The 10,931-nt window shown below is 44.1% G+C and overlaps 1 protein-coding gene across 1 annotated transcript; it reads right to left on the bottom strand.

Annotated features, from left to right (window-relative positions):
* Nucleotides 1-7,435: 7,435 nt before the first annotated feature.
* Nucleotides 7,436-10,695, bottom strand: LOC123257658. The gene is made up of 4 exons (XM_044717479.1): nucleotides 9,405-10,695; nucleotides 8,869-9,225; nucleotides 7,616-8,754; nucleotides 7,436-7,441 (listed from the first exon to the last, which is right to left on the bottom strand). The coding sequence occupies exons 1-4, from the start codon at nucleotides 10,693-10,695 to the stop codon at nucleotides 7,436-7,438; spliced, it is 2,793 nt and encodes a 930-aa protein (XP_044573414.1).
* Between the last annotated feature and the right edge of the window lie 236 nt (nucleotides 10,696-10,931).

Raw genomic sequence — 10,931 nt, forward strand, 5'->3', positions numbered from 1 at the left:
TGCCGGAATATTCTACAGTCTCCACAGCGTTTTGGTAAGTTGGTATTTGCCACTCCAGTTTTGGCAAGTTGGCATGCCCTTGTAACTTCCTCTACCTGGTCAGCCAGGAAGATTGACTTGTGTAGTGTTGCCGTAACCGCATGAAGGTCGCCGTCTATCACATTGACTCTAGCTACCACAATGTTCAATTGTTGAATTGATTTATGGCTGACGTCGAAGAGTCGAGCGTTGATCCGAATTTGTTGGACACCGTTTTCGGCGATCATCTTTTCCGAGTTGAGTATCGCATTCCAGTCCTCCGCGTCTGGTGATCCTGCAATCCACTTCCAGGCTGTACCCAGCCAGCTTATTGCCCGAGCTCTGCGTGATGATGGCCTCATTACTCTATTTTTTCCCTCCGCTGCTTGCTCCAGGTAGTGCCTTGTTATTGTGCTAGCACGTTGATCCGTCAGGGTTGCCCCGTCCCGGCTAGTGCCGTCAACTAGCTGAATCATCCTTGACAGGTTGATGACGTGTACCAATTTAAATACTCCATTGATCCGCCATACTGCTCCTTGTTGTAGGGGAATGACGGGCGCGTCGTACTTGAATATGCGTGCGGCTGATGTGAGCCCGATTATTGTGAGACTTGTGGAGCATCGTGACCGAGAGGAAAGGAATGACTTGTGTATATACTATTTGTGCTAATATTATTTGTGTTTTATGTTTAATGTTTTAGTGTGTGTGTTAAAATAGAGAGGTTCATAAAGCGCTCCTTAATTCCTCAAGTCTGATTTATGTCAAATGTTCCCTAACCTAGTTTTTACCGTTACTCCGCGATTCTCTTGGACCTCCTCTGGTCTAAAACGTTGTTTTTCTTTGGTTTTGATTTGTTTATTAGCGACGAAAACTTTATCCCACGACTCGTACTGTTTAGGTTCTGTTTTATTTTTATTATGTCCTATGCTCATATTTGAATCGTGCAATCGCACAATGATGACTGAGCACGAATCGTGTTTGACATTCTGGGAAATAGAATGTGGGTCTGCGTATTCCCTTTCTATAGCCTCAGAAATCTGCTCTGAATCAGACAAATCTTTCACCAATCTCTGCGTTATTTGGATTTTATACAGCTTAAACTTCTCAAAGAATGTGGATTTGAAGAATGCGAGGTAGGTTTCGGCAATCTTTACTCCATTAATTATAGAGGGTTTAAGATATTTTCCGAGTAAACCTATTAGATCGGACATTGTCTCGTTTATAAGTGGAATCAAGTGACGGACGTAACCAACGTGCGGGTGCTCACATGAGTACTCTGTTTGGTTTTCGTTGGAAATCAGTTGATTCCTAAACGCATTGATCGGCGCTTCCACATGGGGTATCAATTGGGAAGCATCGTCAAGCGCGCTATGAACGGTGGTCATAGAGTCATAGATGTAGATGTTTCTTTAAGCTTATATTCGGTGCGCGGGCGAACCAAAGGAACGGGAAGGGTGGATTGAACGAAAAAGGGATTAGGTAATGGGGTGGAACCGGCGAAGTGTTTTTGGCTAACAAAGTGCTTACTCGCGCCGGTGTCGATAAGAAACCTTAACTTGTTGCCATTCCTCGTGTTGTATTGTATGTATGGCACACTTGATAGGCGACCGTCATAAAATTTGCCTTGTCGCTAGCGTTCTCATTATCGGCCTTATGGTATAGGACATCATACTCGAGGCTCGTGTCGTGGGCGCTCACCGCTTCGTCTTCGTAAGCAGTCTGATAAGCGGAATTTTTCGTGTCGTTTTCAGGCATTGCCACCACGCTAGACGGAACCGCCGTAATGTGGTACAATCGTAGTGCTTTCGTGAAGGGATTCGAACCGGGCGAAGTATTTAGGGTATATATTATCAGAGTCGTTTCCACGGCGTAAGCCAAAGCTGGACTGATAAAACTGGCCAGACTGGTTTGACTCCATCTTAATAGCTGGTCATGGTCCTTGGCGTGTTACCGGATGAGCTATCGTTAAAGTTCATGCCCGCTGGTGCCCTTATCGGTGATTGCAACGAAGACGAATATCGTGAGGATGCTATTGGAGGCGCATAGCGTTATACTCTTGCTGGGTAACGGGGTTGAAAAAATGGGGTGAACCTATTTGTGTGTTCCATACGTGCATTTCCTCTGACCGATACATTTTGCAGCTCCAGGTAAAAGGAATATGCCTCTGGCAAATTTTTCGGACTCAGGATGATCAGTAATTTAGAGGCATCGCCGTTGAGCCCCCTTACAAAAACATCCAATGCTTTGTCCCTATATATTTAAATTAGGGCGCTGGCCACGTTAGGCACATGCTCTAATTGTCTCAGTTTATTCAGAATCAAGGAAAAGTAATTATTGACCTCGATATAAAATAGTTTCAGAGTTCTATTTGCTTGTGTTTAATGGCTTAGTTGGTATTCGAGGGTTCAGACGTCTCGCTTGTCGGCGTATTGAAGCGAGAGAACCCGCTTAATTTCCGACCAATTATCATCTTCTACATTGTAAGAAGAAAGCGCCAAATCGGCGTCACCTCTTATTTTTTGCCTAATATAGAGAATGAAGGTCCTATACAAGGGCTTGCCTATAATGATCTCATAGTCAGTAACAATGGGTTGCGCCCTGTTAACCCAGGATACATATTTCTTGGGCTCCCCCTCAAAAGTCTGGAGTTCCTTCACACAATCTGGCAAAGTAGATGTTTCTTTAAGCTCGTATTCAGCGCGCGGGCACCGGGTTTGGTTACCGTAGGGCTACGTTTTTCGTGATCTTGTTCTAGCGTGGCTACCCTCGTCCCAACTCTCTTAATATCTTCTTTAACTCCTATAACCTGGTCCAATATGGCCTTAAGGCTCTCATCGAATTTTTGTAAGGTGGATTTAATTTCATCCAATATAATTTAGTATTTGTAATTTTAATGATTATGGTATGAAAAAAAAAAGAATTTTCAATCTTTATTTTGGCTTGAGGGAAAAGGGAGAAGCGCTTTACTCACCCTTTACAAGCATAGGTGTATCGATATTGTAGTGTTCGTGTTCGTGTTCTTTAAATTCTTCTGAGAGGAAAAAAAGAAATTTTAAATATGAGGAATAACAGAATGTAATATTATTTAAATATAGTAGGGTGTAAAGTGAACGTGTTTAAATTATGAAGAATAATAGTATGTAATATTATTTAATTAGTGTTTGGGTGTAAAGTGAACGTTACGGGTGCAATTTTGTTGAATATTTTGTTACATTCTTTTAATTCTTTCTGTTGCATACTTTTAGTTTTTTATTTGTATATTTCATGAGGATTTTTAGCGTTCTTTTTTATTTCTTTGGCACTGGGCGCGGTGGTCCGTATTGTTCCGTTTTAGCCCGTAGGCCTACTCAGGTACGGTTGCACACACAACCCACTGGGCAGCTTTTTTTGGGTGCCATCCACACCTCTTTGCGTTTCCAGTAGGTTGCCACACACCATTTTTTATTTTTATTTGTGATTTATACTTCTTGCCACTCGCGAATATGTTCACGGTGGTTCTGTTTATTTCGCGGATATGCCAGTGACAAACCGCCGCAGTGGGTAATTGGCTTCATTATTTTTATCACAACACAAATTTTGCTTTTATTCTTTGTTTCATTATGCAACTTTTCAATTTTTCATTTTCACTCTAACATTCTCTACTCTTTCCTACTTATTTTTCCTTTTTCTTTTTTTTTTAATTTTGAGAAAAAACTTTATTACTTTACTTTCATACTGTTGAGCTATCAGCGTTTTGATAGCGGACGAATTAATAAAACGAGATTCAAATTATATTCCAATTTATTATGGGTCTATTTAACCCCAAAACAAATTCCGCGTCCGGTCCAAACAAAGCCGAATATACATGTGAATAAACTAAGAGCTTGCGCAGAAGCTCCACCAAAGCTCCCAAAGTTCATACGCTACGCATAACAATAAAGCGCATGCGAAACTGGGAGACAAAACAGAGAAGAATATATGCTGATAGCAACAGCTGCAGCTAAGCATGCTTTTATGATTATTTTTAAATGTATTTTTTGGTGGCTGCTTGACCCAACATCCTCCCCCCATTGAAGGGTGGGCCCTCTATAACACTGTTGGAAGGGGCAGCAGTCACATCATCACAGTGGTTATTCCGTGGGTTGTCATCCGTAGCATAGAGCGCCGACACATTCCTTGATAGTTCACCGCGTCCAGAAACTACCCAGCCAAATCGAGTATTTTGAGCAATGGGGAGCCCGCGACCTAACTGGATTTGGCCAGCCGACAATAGGTCAAAGAATAAGCTGGCTCCAATTAACAGGTCTACTCGCTGCGTTTTGTGGATGTTGGGGTCAGCTAGTTCCATATTGCCAGGAATCTTCCAGCCCGAAGCATCTATGTCCTGGCTAGGCTGATAGTCCGTTATATGTGAAGCTACAACAGCCTCAATTTCCACTGAATACGTGCTAAGGCGGGACTTCAAGCACACATTAACGGATGCTCCATCCGTTTCAAAGCCAGCGCCGCCGAAACCGGCCACCGTTGTGGAGCATTTGGAGCGGCCAAGCTGAAAATTATTCGCCAGCCGCGACGAGATGAGGTGCACTTGTGAACCAGATTCCAATAAAACTCGGCAAGGCAGGGAGGCTCCTGATCGACCACGAACGAGTACATTGGCTGTTGGCAGGAGCACTAGCTCAGCATTGCGATCCTGGTTCACAACAGGGTTGATTGAGCGGGATGGCTTCGCAACCGAAACTGCATCGATGGGACGGGAGACTCGTGCGGGTGAAACCTGCCCGCGAGTTTGCAACAGAATACGGTGATGACGGTGATTGCACGTCGAGCAGCGGGAAGCTGAGCATCCGCGAGCGACATGGCCATCCTCCAGACAAACAAAACAGCGAGCCAGACACCGCACTTCGTCGTACCGTTCCTCAATTGTCAAAGCACTAAACTTTGAACAAGAAGGAAGCTCGTGTACCGAAATACCACACAGGGCGCATAGAGCAGGACGGGCGTTAATAACCATGCACGAAGATCGGTTATTCGAAGATCTACCTCGGCCCACTTGGTTAGCTGGTGGATACGCCGCCAAAGAGATGTCGACGCATTCAAGAGTCCGGCACCTTTGCTCCAAGAATCGTGCCATGGACTCCAAAGATGGAAAACTGTCGTTGTTTTCGGCGAGAGTGTCTTCCCACTTGGCCTTTGTGGCATGATCCAACTTCTGCAGGATAATCTGGATAAGCTAGCATCCTTGGATCTCGGCCGCTGATCCGGAACTTATAAGATCCTGCACATGCCCATTGAACCGATCCGATAGCTCCCGCAAAGTAGCAACAGACCCTGACTCCATCACACGAAGCTGCAGGATCTCATTAATGTGAGACTGAAATATTAAACGCCGATTACTAAAACGATTGCGCAATAGGTCAAGGGCCACATCGTCGTTCCCGTCAGTAATTTCCAGAGCTCTCACCGAATTCAAGGCTGACTCGTGCAGGCATGAAAAGAGCCACCGGAGCTTTTCCATTTTCGTTAGGTGAGGATGGCTGTCAATCGTGGTCTTACAAAGGGCGCAGAAATCCGCAGAAACAGTGGTAAGGAGGGGGCTGGCTTGTACGGCATTTGCGATACACTGGCATTGTCGAGAAGTGTGAAGTTGGCAGCGATTCTCATGGAGCGCTTGGCAACCTCCACCTGAATGTCCACTTGCACATAAGTCGCCAGCTGCGAGAATCGCCAATACAGATCACTCCCAATCTTACTAAAATGAAGCTCCTCCAACTCTTCTTTGGAGCGCGGTAAACCGCTCACGCAAAAGTTTCTCCACTGACTCCAGCGCCATAATGGTGCAATCCTCAGTCCGCGCCGCAGCATTCACCTTATGATGCAGCGCCTCCAACTCCTGGCAGTTCACCTCTTCTCTTCGCCGCAAAAGCCTTTCCCTGCTTGCAGGAACCGAGGCACTAACTACGTCTCCAGACTCCATTATGTAAGTTTTCGTGCAAGATGCAATGTAATGGAAACACCAGCAATAAATTTTCCTTTACAAGGTTTCCTTTATGCACTTTAATGATCACAAATCTGACCGGGCGCGATCACGTCGGGGTCACCAAATGTTGAGCTATCAGCGTTTTGTTAGCGGACGAATTAATAAAACGAGATTAACATTATATTCCAATTTATTATGGGTCAAGAAGAAGAATATATGCTTATAACAACAGCTGCATCTAAGCATTTTATGATTATTTTTAAATGCATTTTTGGTGGCTGCTTGGCCCAACATACTTTTATACTTTTACTTTTACTTTTTTACTCTTTCCTATTTATTTTTTCCTTTTTCTTTTTTTTATACTTTTTTTTCTTTTTCTTTCTTTATTTTGAGAAAAATCTTCGTTACTTTACTTTTACACTTTTATACTGTTTTCTATCCATTTTTTCTTTTCTTTTTTTTATTTTGAGAAAGATCTTTACACTTTTATACCTTTTCCTATTTATTTTTCCTTTTTCTCCCTTTTTTATTTTGAGAAAGATCTTTACACTTTTACACTTTTTCCTATCCATTTTTTCTTTTTCTTTGTTTGTTTTGGGAAAAATTTTTGTTAACACCCAAAATTCACATTCACTCTACTTATCTGCTCGGGCGCCAGTTAAGGTGTCCAACCATTGGTTACCTGATCATGAAGAGTCGGGTCATGTTCTGACGCGTTGATGATACACTTTATTGTTGTTGATGATACAACAATTTGATTATGAAGTAACTAGGTAAGAAATACAGAAATGGTCTCTTGTGACTTATTGTAAGATTTAACTTTTAGGAAAATATTCTTTGGAGATGGATTCGGCTTGATGTTTTGCTGGTCAAGAATAGACTGACTTCACAGAGTTGTGACCCTCCGGTCATCAGTTGGATATCGACCGATCTCCCACTCCAACTCTATCCAGTGTCAAGAGTCAGCGCAACATTCTAGTCAGCGTACATAGTTGCACTTTTGTGACATAGTTTCACTCTTTCGACATATCCGGGTGTAGTTGAATCCACAACACTTGAATATCGATTATTGCTTATGCTGTGGATTTTGGGTTAAGAGTCTGGGGTCGAGTTCGAGGCGTAGTAGTAGTAGGGGGTAGTAGTGCCATAACTTTGGTGTTTTTTAAGTTAGAGGGTTGGGACTTTCCACACATGTTATGTTTGACCAAAATATCTTATGTACAAAATTTTATAAGGATCAGACGACTATATCCTAAAGCTGTCATAGAACGATCGAAATTGGCATAACTTTGTTGTTTTTTAAGTTAGAAAGATGGGTGATCCCCAACCGTTAAGGCGAATGAGCAGTGGACTGTAGAGTTATATGTTCTTGTCAGTTTCGCTGTCTAATTGGTACTAAGAAAATTTACATTTGTGGAACTTAACGATAGGTGTGTGTGTGCATACATTTTGTAGATTCTAAAGCTAGTAGGTATAGAAAAATATAAAGATGACAATATGGGATAACTTATAAACTATGTATCGATAGTCCATTCCTAAACATCCCGGGCCACCCTGAAACACGGTTTCTGAACTGAGTAGTTTCGCAATTTTCGTTATTGGCCGGGTTTTAAGTCGGATGATCCTGCCTGCTTGAACCATATTGTCCTTTCCTTGGAAAGTGCCGATCACCTTCGCTAGATGCCATAATGATGGTAGTGTGTTGGACTCCTTGACGAGCGCAACGCTGCCGATTGAAATGTTAGGGGTTGTCGTGGTCCACCTAGGACGCTTCTGATACTTCGCCTCTGCTGACAACTGCAAAGGTTGGATTTGTCCACCCACTTTTAGCAGGTTGTCTTTGTCGATGATTGGTGAGAGCTGGACCAATGGAGATTGGTTCCCTAGAGCCTTGTTTGCGCGTAGTAACTGGATCTCCTGTTGAAAACCATTTTGAGCGTGATGCAGCCATCGAATCCTTGCTGCCTTGATCTCATCGAACGTTAGAGAGTTCGATGTTTGTTTCGAAGATGGGTGCTTCATGCGATGAATGAAGCGCAAAACGTAAGCAAGTGTGTGTATAAGCTTCAGCCAAGATGAGTTGCGATTGAGAAGCTTATCCCATGGGTTGTCCGTCGTGACAGTCGTCTGCGCAGCTAGGCAGTTACTTTTGACTTCTTCTTGTATGCGTTTGTCTGAAAGAGAAGTACTGTTGTGAGTATTGTTCAATTTCACCAAGAATTGATCCTTGTCCCTCAGCCATGAAGGACCATTCCACCATAATTGGAAGTCAATGAGCTCGGACACTCCCAAGCCACGGGATGCGCAATCCGCTGGGTTCGATTTTGAGTCTACATGCCGCCATGCATGCTTCGAGATGGTTTCGAGGATTTCTGAAGTGCGGTTCCCAACAAACGTCTTGAGTTGGGCTGGTAAATACGATAACCATGACAGGACTATCGTCGAATCACTCCATGCGTAGATCGTTACGTCATTGTTCATTAGTCCAGCTTTTATGGATTGCAGAAGTTGACTCAATAGAAGTGCGCCACATAGTTCCAGGCGCGGCAAAGACTGCTGCTTCAAAGATGCCACTCTTGTTTTTGCAGCAAGTATGGCGACCGAAATGGTTCCATCGTCGTTAACCACTCGGCTGTATACCACCGCTGAGTACGCCTTGGTGGATGCATCTGAAAACCCGTGCAATTCGATTCTCTGTTTGTCGCTTTTAACTAAGCGCGGTATCTGGAGCTTGTGAAGGTTGTCCAGATCAGCTCGCCATTTGAGCCAGTTGTTTGCTAGTTTGCTCGGTAGTTCGTCGTCCCAATTCAAATTCAACAGCCAGAGTTTTTGAAATAGTATTTTGAATTGAACTACGATTGGTGCTAATAGACCGAGAGGGTCGAATATACGTGAGACATCCGTCAACACTTGCCTCTTGGTGCAGCGAGGGTCTTTCGATAGGTTTACATTGTACGACAATGTGTCCTCTCCAGGGTGCCAATGCAGCCCTAGCACTTTGACTGGTGATTGTGAGGAATTCGGGTTATCCTCCGATTCGATGCATTTGGTATTCGATACCCATTTCCCGAGCTCTAGGTTAGCACAGGACATCAGTTGGACGAGTTCGTCCCTGTTGCGTAGCAGCTCATCCTCACTATTTGCTCCAGTGAGAACGTCGTCGACATATAAGTCCTCCAACACGATTTTTGCTGCGTTCGGAAACTCGTGCTTATGGTCAGCAGCGAGTTGCTCTAGCACTCTGACTGCTAGAAATGGTGCGCATGATGTTCCATACGTCACCGTGCATAGTTGGAAGTGCGTGATACGATCTGTCGGATCCTCTCTCCATACGATTCTCTGATAGTCTCTATGTTTTTCGCTCACCCAGATTTGACGGAACATCAAAGGAATCGCAGGCACACAGCAAACAGGTCTCGCTGAATACTCGGTCCGATCGAGAGCGTGTCGTTTAATGCCATGCCTTTGGCGTCTCGATATGAGCCGTCGAAAACCACTCTAAGTTTCCGACCCAATACGGGATGATGTGGCAGGTAGAAATTCCTACCCTTGGGAATTTCGCTCGGTGAGATTTCTTGCATATGTCCTAGCTCCTGGTATTCCCTCATGGACTTCACGTAGTCGTTACATAATTGTTGATTTTGTGCCAAACGTCGTTCAACTGATTTGAACCTCTGCAGCGCTGCTTGAAGTGTATCTGCGAATTGTGTTTCCGATACTTTAAACGGAAGTTCCACGATGTACTTGCCTTGTTCGTCTCGAGTGTGTGTTGCAAGAAAGTGTTTCTCCACCTCCTCGTCTTCAGGTTGAACTTCTGCTTTGCGTTGTATGCTTTCCAGTTCCCAGAACCTTCTGAGATAAGCATCGATGTCTATTGTTGTTTTAAGAGCCGTTGCGCTGCATGCGCGTGATGAAAGCAGTGATGTAATTACCCATCCGAAAATTGATGATATAGCAATGAGCTTTCCTTTGTCGTCGTAGATCTTTCTCCCAGTTATAACACTCCAAACGTGTTCGCTGCCCAAAAGAATGTCAATTGGGGCATTCGTGCTAAATTGCGAATCTGCCAATTGCAGATCGTTGAAAACTAGAAGTACAGACGCATCGATGGTCTGCCTTTCCAATGATGATGTAATCTTTCCAAGCACATGAGACTGGACTACCAGCTGATCTTGCGAAATACGGGATTGGATGCTTATAGTGCTGCATCCCCTTGTAGTGTCTGCTTTGGTTGAAGAAATTCCCGTAACCAGTATGCGTGATGGCGTACGAGCCAAACCAAGTGTTTGTATACAGCGTTCAGATATGTACGACAGTTCTGAACCCGTGTCCAATAGGAGTCGGCATGCCACCAAATCTCCATTTGCGTTGCGAACGTTTACCATGGCCGTGGGTAAGGTGCTCCTGTTCCATCCAGTTGATTGTTGTATATTTGCGGTGCCTTGTGCACATACAATTGCTGTAGAACCTTCTGCTTGTGCGATGTGACTCGTAGTCACCGTTGAGTGTGCGCTAGGATCCTCCTGATCCTCACCAGTTTGAGCGATTGTTCCAATAGCCTGTTGCGTGCGTTGCAGGTGCAACAGTGAGTGATGCTGACCTTTACATTGTCTGCACTTGAACGTCGATTTGCGTTTCCTGACCCCATGACCAGGTTTTAGACAATTGTAATATAGAGCGTTTTCCTTGGCAAACGAAACCCTCTGTCCTGCTGACATATCCAAGAATTGTTGGCATCCATACAGACGATGCTCTGTAGAGTGACATTTGCTGCACTTGTTTCCTTCAAGTACAACCAGCGAATGTGTGACCTTCCTTGTCTTGTCACCGATTGAGGCTGTAGTCTTACCTCCGATTGTTTCACGCTTGCTGAGTTCTAGTTACTCGCAACGTGCATCCAAAAATTTGAAGAATTCCTCCAGTGTGGGTGAGTCTGTCTCCACACTGCGCTCGA

This window comes from Drosophila ananassae, chromosome XR (genome assembly GCF_017639315.1).
Source record: "Drosophila ananassae strain 14024-0371.13 chromosome XR, ASM1763931v2, whole genome shotgun sequence".
NCBI classification, from domain to species: Eukaryota; Metazoa; Arthropoda; class Insecta; order Diptera; family Drosophilidae; genus Drosophila; species Drosophila ananassae.